At 40.9% G+C, this 25,466-nt stretch overlaps 1 protein-coding gene across 1 annotated transcript; it reads right to left on the bottom strand.

Annotated features, from left to right (window-relative positions):
- Positions 1-5,864: 5,864 nt before the first annotated feature.
- ABRAXAS2 (abraxas 2, BRISC complex subunit) lies at positions 5,865-24,987 on the bottom strand. Its single transcript, XM_080347792.1, has 9 exons — positions 24,870-24,987; positions 23,339-23,429; positions 20,354-20,390; positions 18,205-18,271; positions 15,865-16,055; positions 15,179-15,298; positions 14,430-14,514; positions 12,272-12,386; positions 5,865-8,055 (listed from the first exon to the last, which is right to left on the bottom strand). Exons 1-9 carry the CDS (start codon positions 24,939-24,941, stop codon positions 7,589-7,591), a joined length of 1,245 nt encoding a protein of 414 aa, XP_080203918.1. The 5' UTR covers positions 24,942-24,987; the 3' UTR covers positions 5,865-7,588.
- Positions 24,988-25,466: the final 479 nt, after the last annotated feature.

Genomic DNA, 25,466 nt, shown 5'->3' with positions numbered 1-25,466 from the left:
ACGTGGCTGTTTCCTAGGGAAGCGTGTGGCTGCTGGTCTCACTGGACTAAGATTCCTTAAATGGACCAAAGCTAAAAACAAATCTGGATTTGGAAAATTAGCAACTACACATAAATGGCAGAGGAAGAGCCACCCCCTCCTCAGCCAGCTCTGCTGAGCAGCCAAGGGATTGTCCGGGAGCTGGTGACAAACCTGCTGCTAAAATAACAGCCTGAATCCCACCAAAGTGCCTGGGTTTGGTGTCTGTAAGGATGACCAGCACATGTTGCTGCACTGCAGTGTTAGTGCAACTGTTTTCTTCTTCTGTACTGTGTCCTCTAGTAAAATAACTTGCCGTGGTTTCCCCGGGCTCCTTGCATTACCCAACCACCCTCGCCAGCTGGGGTCTTACATTTCTCATGCTTTCTCAGAGTGTATGAGGTCTGTGACAGATGAAACATGCAATCATTTCCAATAACAGAGGAAAATGAGCGACCTGCAGAGTGGCACTTACTGAAACAAAGGCCTGAGGAGTCCAATGTTAAGAAGAAACCCCAGGACATTTTCTTAAATTCAGGCAACAATTAAAGTTCTTACCCGAAGGTGTTTTAGTTGGGAGACGTGGCACGTTAATCACAACGCAGCCATGCAGGGGGCAGCAAACCACCACCTCCCTCACCACGGCAATAACGCGGCTTCTTCACCACAGGCAGATGCCAAAACTTCCTCTGATGGCTTGTACGGCATTGGGGACCCTTGGGCAGAAGGGCAATATTGGCAACGATGCCCTTAGCACGTTAGGAAGTACAATGCAAGAGACAGACTTGAGGAGAGAACGTGGGAGGACTCGCCCAGCGTTCAATTAATGGCTCAGGAATCAAGACTCCCACCTTCAGCTCCATGACTGATGCAAAACGTTCTCATCCAAAGTTCAGCTTTCTTTTCTTTCTGCTGTTCAGCCTGTATTAAATTTAACATCACTACGTTAAGAGTTATTATTAGCAAGTGACAGCTAGTTTAATATACTCAAAGTCAGCAAAGCATTAATCTTTCTGCACACCAAAGCCTTGTGTTATTTTACCAGCATGACAGCCAGTGAATGAATGGTCCAGACCTGCAAGGGCTCAGAGAAACTAATGGGTAAGAGGTTTGATTCCCAGATGTAATCTGGCCCAAAATAAAAATGTATCAAGTCAGTCTATTACTGGTCAAAGCTGGGGGGCCACAGTCCTGCTCACACTTCCCTTTCTGGATGCTCAACCAGCACTGGTGGGTTCCCATCTTACATGCCCTCTCCTTTGAGGTCTCTCATATGGTTCCTAGATGGTTCTTCACATTTTTGCTTCCAAGGAAGGACATCCCGTGACACAGATGCCAAAACCAGTGCGCTGGCTGCCCAGTCCCCAGGGACCCCAGTAGCTCGTACCTGCTTTCCAGAAGCCAAGTGCTAACATGTGTTTGATTAATCAGAGTCCTTCAGGGACATAGAGGAGGTGAACAATGTGGCACAATTATTTTGTGAAGACTTTTTCCTAAGGAAGAGACTTATAACCAAATCCAAACAAGGATCGCAGCAAAACTTCAACAGCACTCAGCAAATCAGCGTATACAATTTATCCCCTCTCCATCTTCACAAGCGACTGTATAGCATCCAAGGGCCATGACAAGCACACTTGCAGGTTCACAGTAATGCTGGTTGCTCACAAAGTGATATTTCAAGATTCCAGGACACAGTAATAACAACATAGAAGTCCCCAAAAACCCAAACCCAACTATAGGTAACACCAAACATCAGTTATCCTCACATCTGACTGATTTACGAAGCACTTGTGTTAGAGATAAATGCACATTTTCTCTAAGCAAGTGTTTGTGCTTCATATTGAATACGAGGTCTCACAGTCACGTACCACATGTTGGAAGAGTAAATTTGAATTTCTTTACAGGCTTAAGACAAACACCAGCTGAATAGAAAGTGGTGCCTTCGGTGCTGCCTTTGAACCAGGAGCCTTTGCTGCTTATACTAGAAAGCTACAGTCACAATATTTAAGAGATATCATTCTATGTAATGAACTTTTCCCTGAGTCTGGAATAAGGACTTATTATTTAAGAAGGCTCCATTTATGGCTAACATTAGCTATTCCTTATCAGTACTACAGACCACCAAAGACCTCTGCTCACAGCTTCGAGATGGCAGCTATAGCAGCCTCTTGCTCTTGAAAACGTGTTAGAAATCACAAGCTGGCACAAAAGATTTGCTGGAACGATCCCCAGAGAGAAAACAAGCCTTCTGAAGGGAAAATCCTCAGCAGCACTATTTTTCCTCCTTTGGAAAATCCCATTTGCTCAAAGAAAAATGCTGAGAAGGAAAATGAAAATAAGCTTATAATGGAAGAATCTCAAAATGCTTGTATCTTTATTCTATTATTGACTTGTCTTTTGAGGATTTTCAGATTTTTCCTTCCTAACACCTTCTGCAATAAAGCCAGAGGAAATAAGTATACGTTCGACAAAGCCACACGAGGGAAAAGACCGACTGTTCTCTTTGGTAACACGTGAATACTGAGAGCCCCGGTGTTGGCAGAGCCACCCAGCCCACCTTGAGCACCACGGGGCTTCAGGAGAACCGGAGATCATTAACCCAAAACCCCACAGTGACCTGCGAGATTTAATCCTCACCCACCTGGGCCTGGTATTAGGCGCCAAGAGATGCTGATGCGATTGAGATTACAGCCCCCTCTTCCACGAAGTTGTTCAGCTGACCTGCTTGAACATCCGTCTTCATTTGCAGGACTTGCCCTGGGAAGTTGAACCTGCAAGTCTCTCAAAGTAAGAAGGTTGAGCTCCTAAAACACACTTTATGAAGATGGAGCAGCTGGGGCTCTGGCAAAGGGAGCTCTCCCGAGCCTCCGCCCTGGCTTTTTTGCCCTGGATTTTTTGTCTTTGGCAACAGAACTGGAGCAACGGGCTTACCCCACCGACTGCACTAACAGCGATCTGCCTTGAGGGTCCTCTGCTCCCCAAGGGGATTGGCAAGTGCTCCTGGTCACTCCAGAAACACAACCTGTGTTCAGAAGGATTAAGGTATGGATGCCATTAAGGTAAAATTAGCATCAGGTTTATGGGAAAGTTAAGCTGAGCTTTAAGAAAAAAGCCCAGAAAGCTTTTTCATCTCAAAGGAGGAAAGCCGTGAAAAGAGCTTGCAAATTCAGCAAGGCAACTTTATACCCCCCTGCTATGATATGCCTGATGTGTGAAGATGAGCAGCTGCTCCCAGTGTGACGGCGCAAGGACCATCCTTCCGTTGTTTGAGATCTAGGTGGGAAACAAAGATCTTTGTCCAAGGTCTGTGAAAAAGCACAGTCATCTTAAAGCACTGGCCTAAACTGGGGGACCTTAGACCTGATCTACACACTAAACCAGGCTGGGCACATGTACCAATGGCTAGTTTATCATAGGAAAGGGAGTCAAACCAAAGCGGCCAAGTCCCCGGGGCTGATCTATCATTTCCCCCAGACTCTCCCCAGCCTTTCTCAGCTCAGTGAAATCTGAGCATCACAGCCTGGTTTCCTCATCAGTCAAAATAAGAGATTTCCACCCTCTGTCCCCCATGAACAGTGATCAAGTGCTCCCCAAATTTTGTTTGAAGCTGGTTAAGTACAAGCGACAGCCCTTTCCACTTCCAGCAGCAAGAATGACACAAGCCGTTCCCAGTGAGAATCACAGGTGGTTTTGTTCACACCAGGGGAATCTGTCCTTTTTTTCTCCTGGTAGTAACTTCAGCTCAGACGCTGCTACACAATAGAAGGTTATTTACAGGTGGGCAAGCGAGAAAAGTAAGAAAACGCAGGAGATGCATTTGAAGAAACATTCTGACACTTTGCTAGATGAGGTGCGAAGCAGGTGAGAACTTTGCAGGAGTCCCATGAAGGTGACAGACACAAATTCGAGCAATGGGATGGCAGGGTCACTGTCTTTTCTAACTGCAGGCTGCGACAGGTGTCTAAGTATTTAGCAACTTACTAATGCAACCCAGCAATAAAGCTTCTGTTTTCTTCCTAAATCTGTAAGAGTGAGCAATATAAAGGCACAGGTACATGCAAATACACACACAAGTCCATATGACAGACAAATGTGTATGCGAAGCCATGATTTTATACACCAAGAGAATGCCAGGGGAAGCTTCTACTCGGAGGAAGCCAGGGAGACCAACACCTTTCACGCTGATTTACGGACTGCTTGGAAGAAGCTGTGGAAGAACCACACAAAGCAAGACTCTTATCACAAGGCTTAAAATATACTTTGCAGGTGTCTGCAGCGTTGAAAAAAGCAAAGCTACAGCCTGACAAATCAAAGAGAGACACAAGCACTGGCCAAGCATGAAGGTGTCCCCGTTCCTATAAGACAACCCATAGAAATGGTGAGGAAAACAACCAGTGGCCCAGCAAACCTATTAATTTGCCAAATTAAGATTCCATGACTGCACACACTCTACAGCCAGAGGATTTCTCTCCCACCGTAATTACAAGCAGGGGTGGTGGATATGACAGAAGATGCTGCTGTAAGTAATATTGATTTCTTTAAATGCTCTCTACTATAATCAAAGGGTTTAAGTCTAAATAAAAGGAGCAAACCAACAGAATAAAAAAGTGTGTGGATCTGATACTAGTTACCTTAAAGTATGATCTGAAGCATCTTTCCACTTAACTGGAACCCTTATCACCCTTTGCTTTTTCATTTTGCTGCTACATGAAGCAGTAAGGGCTTCCCTTTGAATTTTCTTATAACTCGGGACATGTTGGAGCCAGTGAAACGTCCCTGAGCAGTCAGGAGATGCCAATCGAGACCTATAAACCCGCACAGCCACGAATATGCCAAAATTAAAGATCCTCACACTTCTTTCTGCCAACATGTGCCATTCCATAAGCAAATAGAAGACTTGGAGACTCCCATGGTGTCAGTCCCAGCTAATTCCAGAAATACTTAGTGATTTTTTTTGTAAGCATATGTGACAGTTCTAACTTTTTAAGACTTTCCATATGGTACATTCCTCTTCTAGCTACAAACTGCGGTGGGGGGAGAATCAAAATAAGTCTGGAAATAAAGAAAACAGCAATTTGAGGTTTCTCACAACAACAAACCAGAAAATATTTCATTGTACCAGAGAAACAATGGGATTTTGAAAATAAAAGGCACAGAGGCCAGTTTTTACGCAGCTTTTCTGCAACGCTGCCTACCTGTTAGTGAGTGGCCACAGCTACTGCTGGGTTTGTGCTGCTGAGAATCACCATTAGAAACTCTTCACCAGCGCGACATGGACACCTGGGACTCCACAGCTACAAAGCTCCGCTGTTCTTTACGATTAAAGCTGCTCCCTATTGCCTTCAGACAGACCGCAACCCAACACCATCATGTTTAACAGGGCTGTAATGAAAACTGTAAAGTCTAGTCAGGTGTATTTTTATCAGGATATATGAATTTTAAAGAATAAAATAAAATAAAACCACATCCTTTGTTCTTATGAGCAAGCAGTGTCAGTAAATTAATGGACCTGCAGGCAGGCACTGGCTAGAGCACACCATTACTTGTTCCACCTCCAAATCACCTACATGTTGTATGTAAAACCAAGGAGAACTTAAGGCATTTTTTGTTGTTAAAGGATTCTGGAACTCAAGGATCATTTATCACTATGGTTGCAAGAACGTGTAGCAGGTGTGTGACACACACAATACAGTGCTGCCCTCTCCCCTTTCCCTCAAACCCACCACTTAGTCCTACAAACAGACCAGCTTTCACAAATCATCATTTTGAGCCGCGCTTCTGTATTGCGGGGAGTTATTTCACCACCACGGAACCTGACAAATATTAAAATGTAAGTTACAGGATTAAATAAGATTTTATTGTCACATTTAACTGCTTTGTCAGAGATGTACATTTTGCAGGTTTCTGTGCGGAATAAAAATAAGAACGGTAGTTGCCATTGTGTCAATTCTGATTTCGACATAGCCAGCCCTGAACCGCTCCAGACAACCGGCGGTAACACCAGAGCAAGCGCTCTGTTCCACCGATTGTAACACCCCAGGACAAAACGCATCCAGTTAAGGCTAATGAGAATAACGTGAGATAGTTAAAACGGACCACTAGATGTTGAAAGGTGGAAACACGCAGTAAAGAGCGGCAATTTTAACATCTCGTTTGTTTCCAAAGTCATTTTGCTTAATTTAGTACGAGGTCAGGAGAGGGTAAGGAACAGACTTTTGCCTACGTACACAATACAAACTGAAATTTTAGTCTTTTAAAAAAGTCTGATATACTTAAACTTTGAAGCGACTGCTTTTCTGGGTGTAAACCAAAGCAGTGGTTATTCACACCTCAAAGTGATAAATGCTTAAGATAGCTCATCTTAAAATGTGTATTTTCTCACATACAGATCAGAGATGAAGTCCAATACAAAATCCTTAGTGGCACAATTTCACATATTTTGGGCAACGTTAGCGTACAAGCAGTATTTAAATAAAAATAAGTGCATCCAAACATGAAATTCTCTAAAAATACCACACTTCATTTATCCCAAACGGCAATTTTCTGACAAGAGCTGTAATTCAAATGAAAATAATCATTTACACGTTTCACTCAGAGGAAGAGAGGTAATAAACCCAGGGGACTTTCCAAACAATCTTCTCCTACTCTATCCCCTATTTATTACATAAAATAACTCATCTAGAAGCGTAAATCCAATATTCAGATGCAAATAAAATGCAAGAAGCAGTCTCTGATGTTTGTAATTTGCAGACTCCAAAGTCCAATCATGATGGAATTTACTACTTCTGTCAGTCATTTACTCCTGCATGTGCACTTTGTATTTATGCTAAAATAACAAATGAGACAATAAGTGAGGCTAGTGTGGCATAAAGTCATTGTAAACCCAGCGAAACCAGAATAATTCTATTTCTGACATTCATTTGGATGATTTACCAGTCAGCCCACCCCCCCAGACCCTTTACAGAAAAAAAGGCAACCGTCATTTTAAGTGTTACACACATTCTGCTCGTAAAACATGTCGAAACAAACCCCTTCTCTGTTCAAAGAGCATGCCGAGCGAAGAAGGTGGACCACATCGGGCTTCTCAGAATTATCAACATTTCTTTGCTTGCAAAGGCCAATTTGGCTTACTGTAGAAAGCTATTTTGAAGGCGGCTGATAGACTTATTCCCTTTCGAAAATGAAAATTCAAGGCATGATAGTGCAAGAGGTAAGTTTTGATTTGAGAACATTATTTGTAGACTAACTGTGCTTAGTTACTACATCCCAATTTATTGTCTTAAAGAAAATACGGCAACAAAAGCTACAAGATCTCTATAAATTTCATTTTGCCTAAATTTACCAGTACATCCATGAACCTCATCAGTATTAGTACAGCTTGATTATCCTAATGATTCCATTATAAAACTTGCAAAATGTATCACAAGGTGAATAAACCATCTAGTGCAAGTCTTCTACATTTTGTGTGCACAGTAATCCTGTGTAGTTCATTTCCTCCAGGTTAAATCCCCAAAATCTCTGTAACAATTATGAAAAAAAACCCAGTGTCATGTGGATTTTTTCCCCCCTATCAAATCTGAGATGTTTGAGTCTTCCTGGAGTCACCATCAGGATGTGCCGAAGGTCGTGAATCCCTTGTCTGTGAGTATTCGCTGTCGGATGATTCTGTAGGTTCAAGCAAATTTTCATAATCACTGTCTTCTGATTCGTCAACATTGTCACCAACCGCTCTTTGGGAAGATGGCATGGATGCGCCATTACCAGAATATTTTAATCCTGCATTTGTGGAAACATAACTGGAAGAACCTACTGCTTGAGGCCGAGGCATGAAAACATTGCTTTCTAGGAGACCGTGACCGGCAGTACTTTCCTGGTTGGTTGCACTGAAATCGGAATACGGAGGGGGAGGATCGGAGACGTCGGAATCTTCAAGCGTGCAGCCTTCCACAGCGAATCCAGTGTAGGACATGCGTGGAACGAACATGGGTTCCAAGTTATCTGTCGGCATTTGCCTGCTTAAAATTGCTTGCTGCATTCCTACAAGAGCAAAGAAAATCGGTGGACTTAATGCTTCGCAATGTGCATTAAACAACCCGGCTGTCACACACCGCACTCACCCAGCCCTCGGCTGTCCGCTCTGCTTTTGGGTTGTCACTCTGAAATGGTCATCCCTGGCATTTATTTCAAGCTGCAGTGCTGCATCTTTTCCTCTCAGTCTCCACTACTCATCTTTGGCCATTCTGATTTTCCTACTGGTGGCCAAATGACACACACTAGCCCCAATCATCATGTCAAATCTTGACTTTTACCACGTCCTACTCTTTGAGCTTGACAAATAATACCTTCCCTAAATTTAGCAGCACATCCATGAAACTCACCAGTATTAGTGCAACTTAATTATCCTCACAATCCCATTTCAAAACCAAAATGTGTCCAGAAAGCAAATAAACTGAGTGCAAGCGTGCTACATTTTTATGTGCACATTTCCTCCAGTTTCAGTTCCCTAAAAACACAGCTATAGGAAGTTTTCATAACCTGTCGCTCTTTCCACCTCAGTCTCTCTGGGTTTCCCTGTTCCCTCTCACATCAAAAAGCAGCGATACTAGAGCTCATCACACCCTCTCTTCTCCACTTATGTCTTATTCAGTACCAAAGGCTTGACTTAATTTTGATTAGACAGTATCAGCTTCTACTGTTGATCTTACAACTTAAAATCACATGTCTGTACTTCCTCTTACAACGTCCCTTGTGCCAGGGGACAATCTCATGAACACCAGCAAAGAAGTCAGCACGTCTTCTTCCCCCACATTATTATTTTAAAAGCTTTCCCTGGAAAAGTCAGTCATGGAAATCTGTACATAATGGGTGAAACCACCACTTTCAATATTTGACTTTTATTTAAGTAATGGTACAGCTAGACAGTTCCTATAAATAAATTTGTCCACTAAAGACAGCGTCTCTTTCCAGTCCAGGTGGCTTCAACAATCTAAACAAGACCAAAAGCCACAGATATATCTTGCCTTTAAGGATTTCACAGCACATCTGTGCTTCATAATGAACAGACAGTACGATAAACACTATGAGGATTAAAAAATAGCTGAAGAACTGCTTAAAGAACAAGTACAACGGTTGACAGTCACATTGGAAAAATGAGTCAAGATGAAGCTCCTATGGCTCAGCACTGGAACTGGAAATACACTCACATTAACAACATTAAATTATGGAATTTAAGCAGCACATGCTTATTAAAAACACAGGTGGTACTATGCTAGTAATAGCTGGAAGTATAACAACGTACTGGAAGAGGAATTTCAAAGCAATCTTAACACATGAGATGATTTGGAAAATCATTTAAGGAAGATGCACAAGAATAATGACCTGCACAAACAGCAAGATGAGGAACAGTTATGTCCTTCACAGGTTTACTGTTGATTTATGTAAACTATAAATACCAACATGCATTAAGTGCAGTCAGCTGTTGAGGAACAGGTAAGTATTATTTCAGTATGTACTCTAATGCTTAAGACTACAACTGGAATATTGTATCTATTTAGCTTGAGAAACAGGGAAAAACTGGAGAAACTCCACAAAAGAAAAGGGCTCGTTAGAGGTTATGATATCATGACTGAAGAGGAAAGACTGAAATAATTAGGATAATTAGAGAAGACTGAGGAAACAGTTTAAGTCTTCAAATGTGCACAAGAGTCTGCTCTGGAAAAGTAAGCAGAAGGCAGCTTAAATTAGAGCAATAAACATGAGACATGAGGAGAAACTTCCTTGCAGGAAGGTTTGTTAAGCACTGGGAGAGATTTAAGTTTTTGCCTGGTGTCTAACTGGTTATTAACCTCCAAACATCTGTCAGAATTGATATGGGTATATTTAAAGCTGCCTTGCCGATAGGTGATAGACAAAACGGTATCAGCTCTACTTACTGTAACACAAACCTTCCCGAAAAGGCAAAAAATCAAGGCTGGAGAGCTCCTTTAATCATGTCAATTAGACATCTCTTCAGTAATAAAAACAACGTATTCCCTTGAGTGGCTACACAACAGCGCTGTGGTTTTGGGCCACAATATGGGAATGGTGATGGGAGATTTCCTGGCATGTGAGAAGTGCACAGCCCGCACTGTACCCTCAACACGCTACCGTATATACAAAATTATTTCAAGCGATCTGGCAAGTGAAGTCTCAACTGACTTTTACTCTACAGTGTTAAAAACCCGTTCTTAAAAAATTTGTAAGAATAACAAAACTATCGCAGGAATTTGAATCAAACGCTCCCTTTTCCTCCAGCTTAGAGAATGATAAACTGGAAAACTAACACACCGAAAACAAGAAAATTCTCCCAATATTGAGAAAGCAAGAGAACAGAAGGCCAGCTTCAGTATTAGCTACTCACATCTAAAAATATTAGAGAGCTACAAGCTGTGTGTTTTCTCATTTCAGTCCTCTCATGTGATTATCTGCTCCGGCATACATTCTCAGTCTGGCGTTTGCATCTCACTGATAGTATCTAGACACTCTATGTCTCGCTAGATTACGTAGCAGCAGATCCGCGGTTCATCTACAGCCACACAGGAACCAGCTGCAACTCGCGGCACTTCCCGCTCTCCAACAGTTTGTAGCTGATGCTGCTCTTTACCTTATCTTGGAGGTTCAGAGAAGGAAAAACCTCACAGAAATGGGCTGATAGAGGCCAGTTTGATTTAAAAAGCTCACATGATAACAGTACCTCGCTGCCTGGAAAAATTAAAGACAAGCAGTCATAACAACAGAGGTGTCTATTGCACGGTTTGGGGTGTTAACCCATCCAGGTGATCTTTTAGTCTCAGACACAGCTTTAGATAACAAGGTACACAAATAATAAAAACCACCTTGTAGCTAAATTACAAAATTTGGGTTTTTTCTTACTTCAGAACATGAAAAAGAAACAGGTGTTGGCTGACATATGTAATTTGCTTATGACTTTAAAAAGAAATATATTACTTCCCAGTTGCCTGTTCTCTGCTCCTATCCTGTTTCCCTGAAAATAAGCCCTACCCCAAAAATAAGCCCTAGTTACAGTTCATTTAAAAAGCCAATTGAAATAGTGTCCAGGCAGCTATACATGTAAAAAAGTAATAAGTTTTGGAACAAAACTTAATATAAGACCCTGTCTTATTTTTGGGGAAACACGGTACTCTCTACCTTCAGTCTTCTCTTACGCTCTCAAATCAAATTAGATCAGCAATGTTTTGGAAATATCCAGGCTCTTCACAAAACCTTTCTACTACCAAGTAAAAGTCTCCTGAAGCCATATTCCATTTTTAGGAAGGAGGGACAATGTGGTAACCAGCCAAGTGAGCTCATACAATAGGTCTCAATGATTCAGAAAATTATGGAGCAGCAAGAATAAAAGATGAACGTACATCTATTACTGGTCTTCCCTACCAGTCCTAAATACATCTATCAAAACTCATATTATTAATGTAGAATGTAGAATCAACTCTAATAAAAACGCTGATTTTTAACAGGACTTATCTGCAGTATGGAAGCTTAAATCCAATCAAGTCAATACTAATATAGATCTTGAAAATGCAGCAGAACTGTAATTTCTGCATTCAGAGCTTCACTAGAATGTGAAGGCCATTGTGCTTGTATTGCTTTAGGTAAGTCAGAGAATTACCTGATCCAACATCCCCCCAACACAATGCGAGAAGGACAATATTTCAGTAGCTTCACAGAATTAAAATTAATACAAATTGAAATTCATATTTCAAGTACCATGTCATGACCAATAGGCAGGTAAATTCCAACAATATTCTGGATTTAAATAGTTTCTTTCACTTCCTAACAGGTTCTCCTGAAGATAGGAATGACTTCAAAATAGACTTTTGGGAGTGATATTTCAATGCTAATTACATTCACCACTAAGTCAGCAAATTATGAAAATAAAATGTGAAATTAGGGTTCAGTAACTATGAAGGGGGAGAAGAGGACAAAATGAGGATGGTCTCCTCTAGATCAGTGGTGAAAAACCTGATACATTCACTAAAAGCTGCAAGATCCAAAGTCACCCAGACAACACTTCAGCTGATCTGCACCAATATTCCTCACTTAAATGCTCATTTTCCTCAACTCTCACCTCATTGGTGCTGGGCTTGTATTTGGGGAGTAGGAAAGGGAATAAAGATGTCAAAAACACGTGGAAAAAAGTGTTTCATTCTTACAGCATCTGCTGCTGAAAATATAAAAAAATTAAAAGGCAACTTACTTATTTCTTGTTCTTTTTCATTCTTCTTTTGTGTGATTTGCCTTTTCAACTTGTTTACATCAGCTTGAAAAGATTCCACAACACGTTCACTTTTTTCTACATCTATACATACTGCCTAGGAGAAAAACAGAAGCTACGCTAAGATTTTGCAAAAACAGAGCAAACATTTCCGTAACAACATTAATAAAGCTACTACCACACAAGAAGCCATTAAAAGCACAAAACGAAGAACAAGAGTTAACTATATCAGAGAACAATATGCAACATGAAAACTGGTTTCTTTACTGGCTGTTGCCAATTCCCGACTATTGCATGATAGGAAAAGCATTTCCAAATGGTTCATTGTTGTAGGAAGATTTGTAATATGATCCAAATTTAGTTCTTGACTTTTTTTCCCCTTTATTTTTTCTTTTTTTTTTAATACCTTTTCTTTTTCCTTTGTTTGCTTGTTCATTTGTTTTTATGTTTTAAATACATCGTAGTTAGCACAACAATGATACTATAGTGCCATGGCTTTAAAATGTAGCATAAAGGTACATACTTTTGTACCAGACCAAATTTGAATTGGGGTGTGAAACAGCTGACTCAACAACTGTCCCAAGCTGATCTCTTAACTGATACCTCTATTTAATAAACAAGATCCACAGATATTTCACCAAGATTTCCCTATACTGGTTAGGAAATGAAGGTGACACTTTCCTAAAAGGTTTTAAGTTTAAAAACAGTTCTGGATAATATGGATTTTTTTTTTAAGCTGAACATGTTATACTGGATATTGCTACTTCTTCACAAATTAAGTATTGGTCATTATCATTAAACATGATCAGTTCTGAAAAGTACAGAACTGTCAAAGCACTAACGAGCCTTAAACAGTAAATCACTAGCCATTTACTGTTTCTTTTCCAAAATGTTACTATTGTGTTCTTACCTAAAGAGTCAAAAACATCACCTATGCTTTCAGTTCTGTATCTAATTGTTTATAAAGTTTATGAAGTTTAAACACTCCCCTCTCAACTAACTGGTGAATAATGCAAATATATGTCTCAGCTGTTTTACCAGAAAACTTATTTCCAGTCCTGTAACATTCTCTGTGAAACAGTCACTTTAAAGAGAAAAGTTTATCACGTTAGCCAACACCTAAGTTACTTCTAAGCTCTGTAAACAACGTACAGCAGCGTGATTTATATGGTGAAATACAACCAAGTCATACTTTTAACAGGTAGGAAGACAACTCCCTGATGATGTTACATTTTCCATTTTTCCATTCAAACACCAGTAAGAGCACAAAAGGATACATGCACTTTTGGCAATAACAGAATAACACCATTACCTAATGGGATAGAGCTCTGAAAATAAATTTTCACATCTTACAAGGCAAGTTAGAGAGTAGTAATTTCCCCAGAGAAAGAGCAGTTCTGTGCAAGCAGGGTCAGGGGGTGGCTGGAGCGATGATCCTTGTTCTCTGCTCCATGTGCCAACCAGCAAAGCTGAGCTGGAGCAGAGACACAAACCCCTTTGGGGCAGACGGAAGGGGAAAGCCTGGAAATCAGCTGTGACCGCAGCACAATTAGCAGATACGTGTGCTCCCCCGGCAGTGCAGCTACGCTGCTCTTCACACAGGACAAGCTGTGAACTGACAAGCTTACATTCAGTAGATTTGACACTCAAGGCACTTTCAGATGCTTTGTCACATTTGGAGCAGAATTCACTCAGGCTCTGCACAAAACATTCGCAAGTTTGAGCAGATGGAGCTCTCTTTGCTGCATGCGACGTACCAAGGGCCTGGAGCCATTTTTAAACTCACGCAGGCGAGCCTTTAAACCTGTGCAAAACCCTACAGCAAGGCTTTTCTTCGACACACACTCCTAAAAATAGTTCTCGTCTCTCAGAAATCACTAAGCATTAAATCACTCTTACTTGTAAAAGAGAAAGAATTGATGACATTCGTATCAATCACTTTTACAGCAGCCGCTGCAAAAGCACACATTAAACAGAGGCTGACACATTTAATTATTCAAGTCAGACTTAACTTTCCTACAGTTCGTGATAAAGAGTTTATAAGCTCTAAAAATCTTCATCTCCTCCACTCCTGGTTTAACCAAAGGACAAACAAGAGATGCCACATACATACAGATCAGTATTAAATAAAGGAAGTTACCTGTACTTTTTCCTGAAGTGCGTTATAAACCTGATATATAGCCCTGATGTCCTTCATCACTCCGTCTTTGTCAAAAAAATCAGTACTTAAAAAAGAGAAAAGCAGAAATCATTAGCTAGAAATGACAACACAAGTTTCTAGCTCATGCTGTCTTTGAATTGCTGTTAAGCAGTCTATCATATTTCTAAAATGTGTTTCGTTTTATATTGCTAAAAATGTACTATACTCCCAAGAATCAAAATTTGAACATATTCAAAATCAAAATTCCTTCTGTAATAACAAAGTCCCATTTGAATGAGATTAAACTTGTCCAGAAATCTCAGCTTGTATAATTTCATTGTTAACAGTCAGAAGAGCTACTTTGCATTTACAGCATTTAATTAAACTGATTTTTAAAAAACCCCCAGACTTCAACACTTCCAAATCAGATTTCAAGTTTTAAGTTTGCGCACAAGATTCCTTGGAAATCAAAAATATAAAAATAAATAAATAAACAAATCAAATAAGAATCCTCCAGCCAGCAGGCCCACAGCATCACTGCCCAGCCCAATTCTGCTTTTCTGATTAGTGCACCGAGCTCCTTTGTTTTTCTAAAGGGTTTGATTCTAAGCAGAAAAAGCGCACTAGGAACCAACCGTTCTCCTCCAGAACGAGGTTCTTCTTGCTTGAAATACATATTTGTACTATTATTTGGAAGGTAAAGAGCATAAGAATTTCATTACTATCATTTGCAAAGGAAAAATCCTTACCCGTGTTCCTTAATAACTTTGGCATAATTCTGAGAAGTATTTGGCACTGAAGAAACTTTGTATTCCTGTTGACTAGTGTTGCCTAGATTAGGAATAGTAAGTGATACCCTTTGATTATACCTGTAGAGAAAGTTTAGAAGGACTTCTTAATTCATATTCAAAGGATTATTCACAATAGCCTTGATATAATCCAATTTCTCTGATGATGACAACTCATGTAATTTTAAAGTTTATGGGTTAGGTTTATTATAAAAGCTGCTGAATATTAGAAATGGTGTTCAAAATGAACACAAGATCAAAAACTCCCTTGAGATGGACCTACCTTTGTATCTTTTAGAGCCTCTTAATTGTGTGTTCAAACTACCACAGACACAAAATGCGTGAAGCTACATTCAGTTCTATTATAAGAAACATGGTACTGATGTCTGATTTTCCTTAAAATATATTGGGTTTGTTGTTTGAAGATTTAAAGACTGAAAAGAACTTTTTGCTCACCACTAAACTGTAATTTATAAATTACTTGCACTGGAAAGAAAAGCTGTCATCGCTAACAATTGTACACAGAGACATCCTTTGACAAACACAAAACCTCCTTTGTGTGTAATTGTACAAACTTCAAAATAGTATCAAGAATGGCAATAAGAATTTTAAAAACAAGGATTGGTTCATATGCAGAGAGTGTTTACCTTCGGTTTGGTCTAAAAAGCACATATTCTAAAGCATGCGTGGAGTTATTTGCAGTGGAAATGAAGCTGAAGAGAAGGAAGACGAGATCAGGCACTCCGAGAATGTGTGTCAGCTGCTTGTGAATGATGTGCTCTCGGTACGACATTTGCTGCTGAGTGTTTCTCCTGAATCTGTACCATCCAATAACATTCTGTAATCAAAGCACATCAGAAAAAGCCAAAGTATTAGCTGAGATACATATTTACCTTCTGATAATAAAGTTGCTAACGCTGTGGTATCATGTGAATTAGCCAATAGCTTTATTACAACCAAATCAGACCAAATTACTAGAGGTTTGCACCTATCAAATGACCTGAAACAAGTGACATTCTGCTACAACACGACTATTAATTGCTCAATCTTGTGCTGCAAACACCTGTGTGTCCTCAGTGCCATTCAGGATCCCACTTCCAAGATACTCCAATTACTTAATTTGAGCAACGAACCTTGGAGCATCTTCAAATTATGAGACTTGAGCTGTTTCCAAACACAACAGATGTGGGTTTTCTTTAGCTAAATATTTCAACTGCCTATTCACTTTTGCTGATTTGTAAGACACTCCCAGTGCTTCACAAACACATTCACAAATTCACGTCTGTTCATGAGACATGTGGGACTAATCTGCTGCATACAGAGATAAAATTAGCTCATGGTGTATTTATTTAATTGTGAAAGATTCCTATGAACATCAGATAAGACCCATTCTAATTCAATTATTATTTTGAGTATCACATGCATTAAACTCCCTTACTTCATGTAAACTAACATTTAATTTGAGAGATTAAGAAGGACAAATTGTTAACAATTTTCTTTAGGAAGAGTCCCAGGAATAGGCACTACCATGTGGTGATGCATTAAGACTGCACTATATATTGAGTGGAATAGAGCAGATTCTACATATTAAACAATATGACTCCTGTGTTAAATGAAAAAATGAGAAGCATTGTTTTTCACTTTTTCACTGCACAATTACTTAGGCTGAACGTAATAAAATGTGCTTATTTGCTAACAAAAGGGAATACAAGACTGTCTTACTGCCCAAGCAGCAGTATTTCTTTTTATGTCATTATGACAATTAATGTCATTAAAGCTGTAGTGCTTTAATCACATGACACTTGCAAGTGTTAATTTCTCCAGTTTTCCCTCCTTTCTCAGCACAGATAACGCATCTTGCCAGAGCATCCCTGCAAGGTAGGTCCTAACAAAGTAAAATTCAACTAAAAACTAGGGGGAGACACAAATTTTTTTAATCATTTTTGCCTTATCTCCTGAAGTGGAACTTAATATATTCTGTTGTGTTTGAGAGTAGAGTTATAGGGTTAAAGAATTCAGGATCTGAGACTGGAAACTCACTCCATCATCAGCATAAAGATGTATAACACATCTGTACATATTAATAAATACACAGAGCACCTGTGCACTAAGCATAAATATGGTACTATACACAGAGGAATTTATTCTGAAAGCATTTCAGACAAGAAAACAACACTAGAGTGATCAGAGTTGCAGAAGTTGCACAGATTTAAGACTTGCTTCCCTAAAGATCCCTCCTCAACTTAAGCCTTGTCTTGTAAGGAAAAGCCCACAGCTCAGGTGGGTAAGGTGAAGAGAAATTAAAGACTGCAAATTCAATTAGCAATCGAGCAACTGTCATCACACCCTTTGCATAACGATGATCGGTTCACACAGTAGGAATTCTTACTCACAGTAGTGGAAATTACACTTGAGTCACCTCCAGAGGACAGAAACTGTGCTTTGACAGGGAGCTCTGCTACTACTGAGTAGTTCTACAAGCAGCTGGAACAACATTGGTTTGCTGCTGCTTTGTAAAATAAATAAAACAAGAAACAAGTTCTTGTTTTAACCACCCCTACTTTGTATTGACACTGACAAGACCTTGTGAGGCAAATTCATTTCAAGGTGATATCATGACAACTCTTTGGAATGAACTCTTTGGAACAGATTTGCAGATCAGCTACATTTTTGTTGGTTTCAGCAGCAGAGAACACAATCATTATGCTAGATGTTTAGCTCAGAAATCTGATTGGGTTAACACTAGCCCTTGACTTCCAGAGACTTGAACCTTTTGCATTTCTTCAGGGAATTTACACGCTGCCTCCAGTTTAACCTAAGCACCACAAATCCATCAGCTTCTTAGAAGATAAGCCTTGGGCCAAAACAAATCATCAGATTGGTGAAATAAAATATTTCTTTAGTTAACTACTTTTTCTTGCTTGTTTTCCAAAACTGCTGATCATAGACTCTAATGACCAGAAGAGGAGGAAAAGAGAAAAACTTACTTTTCTTCGGTCTTTAAGGATCCGGTCCAAACTCTCCTCGTTAACCTTGCCTGCATAGTCGTAAAAGCTTGAACCAAAAAGGAAGAGAGAAAGGTAGGTACACGGTTTACACACACCCAGATTGTAAATAAATAGTTGATATTTCAAGCGTTCTTCAAGTAGACGGCATCCTATACGTTACAAAGCAACTTCTACAGTTTTACCTCTGTCAAATTAGATGCCTAAGACTGGTTGGAGCGAAAACTCTAACTCCTTTTAAACCATTAGTGATGAAATACAAGACGTCTGTAATTTTTAGTTTTAAAATGCTCTCCTTGCACACATTAGGTTGATGCCTAATATTTGGCTGCCAGCCCCTACAACAAGGAGTATGTACATAAATGGACTGTGTAATTTCATTTTGGCTAGCACTGTGTAAAACCCTCCTTTGAGAATAAGAGGCCTGCTTGTCAAAGGAATACAGGGCTATTTTATGTACAACTACAAACCAACTTCTTGTGCTCCAGTCCTGCAATTAGATTGACACGGCTGGACCCTTGAAGCCAAAAGAGTTATATGGAGGTCAGCAAGAATCTGGTCTTTCCATACAGCTCTGCTTACAGAACTGAGGCCCAAACTCTGACAAGTTTCAAGACGCAAGTTATTGTGAATATTAAGACTACAACTAATCACTAATTTGATAGTCTATATAATATTTGCATAATCTCTTCAATTCACATTCACAAAATTTATATATTACTGTAAGTTGTGCATACCCATTTTTTTCTCTATGCTTTAAAAGAGTAGTTTTCTTATGGGATGAGCAATTAGTATGTAATGAAACACATTCATTTGAGAACTGCACAGACGGAGAAATCAGTCCTTTGCTTCTTTTTCAGTTCCTACATGTTGGTAAAAGGCCTGGAACCGAGCCTGGTACACCCAACATCAGCAGTGCCAGCTCACGAGAATACAGAGCGGATGAGCAATATGTCTCAGACTGGCTACACTTATCATGAGGATAAGGTAGAATGCCCCAAAATCAGCATCTGCCGGAACTATGAGAGCAAGAAACCAACAGCACGCTCTGGTATTAAGGTTCTATGAGATGCGAGCTTCCCCTGTGCTCTGAAGTAAATAAATTAATCCATTTTCTTGTGCAGAAAGCACGCAGTCAAAAACACAGACTTCTCCCCCTTCCTCCATCGGCTCAGTTACTCACAACCAGTCTCTTGACGGGGGAGAAGCAGAAAACGTGATCGGTTTTGATATGCGCTGCACAAAGTGTCACTGGGAATCAGAAAGAGTCTACCAGACACTGGGATATTATCTTGATGTGCAGAGTCTCCAGCATTTAAATCACTGGGTTAAAAGTACCCTCTCTGTAATTATCAGATAGCAAGTGATAGACTGCAGCTTTTCTCTCTAATGTAACTAATGTCAATCATCATCTATAAGGTACTGCGCCTTCTTAATTGGCTGGAAATCTCTAAATAAAGACAGGAGCAGATTAATTGGGAATTCCTTCTGAAAGGAATTTCTAGACAGCAATTTAGAAACTATTACTGTGTAACAAATGAAGACTACAGAGAAAACCTACATATAAATAGATGGAAGCTGCTAAGTAGAATATGTTAGACCTATATTTAGTTTTAATTCTGAAGCACAGATCAGAAGTCAAAAATAACTAGTAAGCTGAAAGTTTCAGAATAATTAGTTGCAGCGAGTCAGTACAACTAAAACCAACTTGTTAGCCCAGCAAGTTACAAAGGTTAGGGCAGGTTCTCAGATCCCCCAGGACCACACAGGGCTAAACTAAGACTACAATAATTTAAATTGGTTTTGACATTCATGCCAATATCAGAGTGACATGATTTGATCTGACTGCTTTCCTACCTCCACTACCTACACGAGGTGGAAATTCAAAGAGACAGAAATAAGCCCGTACTAGCTACCTTGGCACCCTTTTTAACTTAAAGTAGGTGCTACTGAAACTAAACTCTAACTTCTGTTGTCATTTTTGGTGCCATTAACATGTATTTCTGTAATATCATCAGATGAGCAAACAATGCAAACATCGGTAGGTACATTTGAAATGCTAATATATTTCAGTAAGCTACCTGTTTTATAATTCTGCAGCCAACACAGGAAGACATCAGAAAATGCTTACCTAAAGAGTTTCGAACAAGGCTCATGGTTATGGATTTCTGCAACAATAAATAAACAAAAAAGAGACATTATGTCCAACTGCACAAGGTAAAGAGAAGTTACAGTGGCATATCTTGCGTGAACTTTCCTCATCGCAGATACTGAGCAAATAAAAATCTGTGTCAGATCACACATTGCCCTTAATGTCTCAACACTATTGATGACACAGCACCATAGGGAAACAACAGCTTCTCTTACTGATTTGCCATTTCACAAAGAACAATATTTTAACAATAAGGAAGACATACACTTGCTGAGATACACATGGATACATCTGAGCCTCAGATACACACTTTTGATACTATTTTACAGTTGTAACCTCCTAACAAAGGCATTTAAGTTTTTGGTTGGTTGGTTGGGGGGGGTTTTTTGCATTTGATACACCTTTCCACAACAGTTTACTTGCATTCATATACACTGTTTATTACAGCAGCAATGAATAAGAAAAGGGATAGGGGAGGGAATCACTGAGATTTTACACACTGGAATATTTAACCAGGCAAGGCAAATAGAATCTGTAACGAGAAAATGGTTTAAATGCCACTCCAGAACGATTAGCTACAATTTATAATCTTTTATATAAAAAGTATTTAAAAGTCACACTAATATTTGTCCGTTGAAAAGGTTGTAATAAATGCTAAGACGCTTATTTAAGCAGCAGGGGTTGTAATATGTCAGTCGTCTTGGAGAAGAGCAAGAAAAGAGCAAAAATCCAATCCACATTATCTCTCTAAAACCAAGCACAACTTCTTTTTTGTGGCATTTTTAGTACTTTAAAGTTCTCCCCTACTTTGATTTTCACCAAATACAGCTTATCATTTACCGATATTATTATACCTCGATGACATAACTTTTCTCTGAAACGGTATTTGCTCAGACTAGCACTTATGTAGCAATAATATTTCATGCTCTTATATTAGATCCCTGCTGGAGTGTTTAGCAACAACTTTGTTTAGACTCTTCCTTCCTGGCGAGTGACTCACCACCTGCTGTTCCCAACGTCACCGGCTGCTCAATCTCAGCAGAGTTGGATCACAGTTCCCCAGAACAACAGACTACACACATTAACATCTCAGCATATTGAGCCACTACCAAAACAAGGCCCTGAACATCCACGGCAGGCGGATTGCCTGAGAAACTGCACATTTTCACCGGCAAAAACTCCTCATGATGCTGCTGTTACAGTTAATGACTTACTTTATTTGGAACTGTTTCAAAATCTACCAACCCTGTATTTCCACGCCGGCATACAAAAATCTGTGGAAGCGATTTGCTAAACAAAGCCAGTAAGTTTAACCATTCCAGCTTAAAACAATTCCTTCCAGCAAATATATTGATTACAACGACTGAGAATCCAGACTTCAAGTTATTACATTGCTACACAGGCCTTGTCTTTTGAAAAACAGGAAGCAACAAGCCTGCTGCTTAGAATGCACAAAGTGGCCACCATTCTATATTTAAGTGTTACACATTGACTTATTTTAGATATATATATACAGTACATATAAACACACAAATACATACTCAAACACCACCAGTAAGCTTTGAGACAGCAGACACACAAGCATGTTAAAAATTCATCTGTGACACCAGTGCCACAAAACTGCCAATCTCAGTTCATGAGCGGAACTGGGAGTTCAAGAGTTAATGCTGACGAATAAATATTGAAGTAAAAATTTGGTAAACAAAAAATACCAGGATCATCCTGTTGGGGGAAGGTTGGGGGAGGGTGTGTTTCTGGGTAAATTCCCTTTTCAGAAAATAACTGTAACCAGGAATGTGATAAATGGGAATAACTTTTAATGCCACAAACACTTGGTTTATGAAACCAGCTGAGGGTGCAGTTCTTGACATGACTGTGTTACATTTCCCAACAATAACTAAGCTCAGCTATCACTGCAGTCATGTCTAGTTTTGTCCAAACAGGCACAGCTACCAGGTGTCTTCCTTTACACAGTACTTCAACAGTGATTATATACACACACACAAAATCCTGTCTTTATTTTTTTGCTATTTAGCTCAATTAATTAATTGTAATTAATTGATGCTACATAACCTTCTGGATTTTTGTATACACAGCCACCACTACCTAAAGGTGGCAAGTATCTTGAGACGTAACATAATACAGTCAATACTTTCAGAAGTCTTTAGTTCTGTGTTGCAAATAACATTTGAGAGTCAACTGCTAGATATTTATGTGCTAACTAAGCTTGATTCAGACACTGTTTTTATCTAGTATTGGACCCACAAACCCATGTATGTACACATTCAGGTTTTTAAAGAAGGTTTGTACATACTTTGATATCAGGTCATACAAATGTATACCAAAAAACGCCATTTTCTTTCAGGAGTTCACTATTTTCTATAAACCTCAGAGCTAAAAACACGCAACAGCATCTCGCTTGTGTATAAAAATACTTACTTCTACCAACAGCAAGATTTTCAATCTTTCACTTTCCACAACAATGACAGATCAGCTGTACATTAAGAACATGTTCTTATCAATAAAGCAAGTTATTTAGACAAATACTCCTTGGTCCATCTTTCTGTGGTAGTTTACAATCTCATCAACTACCAGACGTTCATCCAAACTCTCCCCTGGAAATCTGTCCCCTTTCAGTATTAGTAAATCAAGCAATGCATTTATTTTATTTTGAGCACATGCCTGTATTTAGGCAACCATTTCAGTCACGAAACTCACTGCAGGACCAAAACCCAAATTCATCATTTCTCCATCACAGAATATAGCTAAATGTCTGCAAAGGTCCGTTCTTTTTCCTCACATCCCAACCACAAACACACAAATACTGTAGCAAATCTGATTTTGAAAGACTGGAACACTTTGTGCTGGTCTCACAAGTGAAGTAATTATTACTGGATTGTTGTACTGAAAATTGAAAAACCGAGCAGTGCTTCTTTCAGAATTTCTCAAAATTTTATTACTTACCAATCACTTGTAGAAATTCAGTGTTGCTGATCTGTGAATCACTAATGCTAAAGGTCTCTTCTTGTCTCACCTCTCCTAGTAGAAATCCTTCCTACAATTTCAAACGAGAAAAAAAAGAAAATCTAAAAATAGAACAAAACCAAAACACTATAGAGTCATTTATTGTAATTTCTTAGCATTTAATGGAAGAACAAAAAATGAGGTGGAAAGAAGTATGTGAGCTGCGGTAGGGGGCTTAGGTTTATCAAGGCTGGTCTGATTTATCAACATCCTTTCACAACACCACAGGAATATGTTGTCCAAAAAGAATAATCTACTGAAAGCTTCTGTAGGTAACACACAAGATATACAAGGCAAACACAGACACATAAAGGAGCGCTCTGCCTCCAGTCCCAGCCACGCAGGCACACCAAAGATGAGGATGAGGCCCGAGTGTGATACACAGCACTGCTGCTGCTGTTCCTTCAAAGCCAACGGGAAGTGGAGTTCACACCCACAGAGACTTACCCAAATCTACATATGGAGATCGGGCTGTACCCTGAACAATACCAGGGATCATAAAACTCAGGTGCTAACTTTAAGTCACCTTTTATTCTCCATCCCCACCCAAAACGAGGAAGGAGAGTGAGCTATAACGAGGTGCTTTTGGCATAAGCAGTGAAGCAGCACTGCACCGTTTCCTGGTGCAGAAACACAGCAGGAAGCTCACAGAATCACAGACTGGTTGGGCTGAAGTGACCTCTGGAGATCATCCAGTCCAACCCACCTGCTCACGCAGGGTCACCAGAGCAGATCACACAGGGTCGTGTCCAGGTGGGTTTGAATGTCTCAGAGAAGGAGACTCCACAGCCTCTCTGGGCAGCCTGGGCCAGGCTCTGGCACCTCACAGGAAAGAAGTTTCTCCTCATATACAGATGGAACCTCCTGTGTTTCAGTTCGTGCCCGTTGCTGCTCATCCTGTTGTTGGGCACCACTGAACAGTCTGGTCCATCCTCTTGACACCCACCCTGAGATATTTATAAACACTGACAAGATTCCTCTCAGCTTCTCTTCTCTAGGCTGAAAAGACCAGCTCTCTCAGCCTCTCCTCACAAGAATGATGCTCCAAATAACAATATCTCCATAGCTTTCCGCTGCACTACCTCCAGACCATGAGTTTGTCACCAGAACAGCGGGGTTCAGCAACACCCCAGCTCAGCACGGGGAGCGGACACTCCGCAGGGCTCACACATCCTCCCCGCCCGTCCTGCGCCCCCGGCTGCCCCCCTGGTCCCACCCGAGATGCCCGGGACGCGCAGGGCGGTGACGGCCCCGCCAGCAGCGGCACCGGCGGGGCTGCAAGTCACCCCCCAACCCCATCCCGGGCCGGGACCCCCGCAGCCACCTCCACAGCGAGGGGGCAGCGCCCGAGCGGGGCCGCTCCCCCCGGCCGGGGCCTGACCGGCGGCTGCTCGGAGAGAGCGGCGAACCCCGCAGCCCGAGGGTCGCCCCGGCCTCGGCGCGCCGGGAGGCGGCGGGCGCGGGTACCTACGTGGTCGGCGCTGCTGTTGGCGCTGTAGTAACAGACGGAACTGAATGTGTAGCCCGAGATGGAAGCCGCCATGATGGAGACCACCGCCGCCGCCGAGCCCACAAGCCACCGCGCGGGCTCGCGCCACGCCCGCTTCCGGCGGCGGCGCGGGGCCTCATGGGAAATGTAGTCCGGTCACAGAGTCACAGAATCCCAGAATGTCAGGGGTTGAAGGGCCCTGGAAAGCTCATCCAGTGCAATCCCCGCATGGAGCAGGAACACCCAGACGAGGTTACACAGGAAGGTGTCCAGGCGGGTTGGAATGTCTGCACAGAAGGAGACTCCACAACCCCCCTGGGCAGCCTGGGCCAGGCTCTGACACCCTCACCGGGAACAGGTTTCTTCTCAAATTTAAGTGGAACCTCTTGTGTTCCAGTTTGTACCCATTACCCCTTGTCCTGTCATTGGTTGTCACCAGCAGAGCCTGGCTCCATCCTCCTGACACTCCCCTGTCCATATTGATCCCCATGAATGAGTCCCCCCTCAGTGTCCTCTTGTCCAGCTCCAGAGCCCCAGCTCCCTCAGCCTTTCCTCACACGGGAGATGCTCCACTCCCTC

The sequence above is a fragment of the Nesoenas mayeri genome (genome assembly GCF_963082525.1).
Source record: "Nesoenas mayeri genome assembly, chromosome: 7".
NCBI lineage: Eukaryota > Metazoa > Chordata > Aves > Columbiformes > Columbidae > Nesoenas > Nesoenas mayeri.
Note: the sequence above shows the minus strand (reverse complement) of the source record. Positions and strands in the feature narration are given on the sequence as shown.

Coding starts and splice junctions, on each gene's coding strand:
- ABRAXAS2 (XM_080347792.1), bottom strand. CDS start 24,941: ATGGCGGCTTCCATCTCGGGCTACACATTCAGTTCCGTCTGTTACTAC. Junction 23,430..24,869: donor CCAACAGCAGCGCCGACCAC/GTAGGTACCCGC, acceptor TTGAAATTGTAG/GAAGGATTTCTACTAGGAGA. Junction 20,391..23,338: donor TGAATTTCTACAAGTGATTG/GTAAGTAATAAA, acceptor TTATTGTTGCAG/AAATCCATAACCATGAGCCT.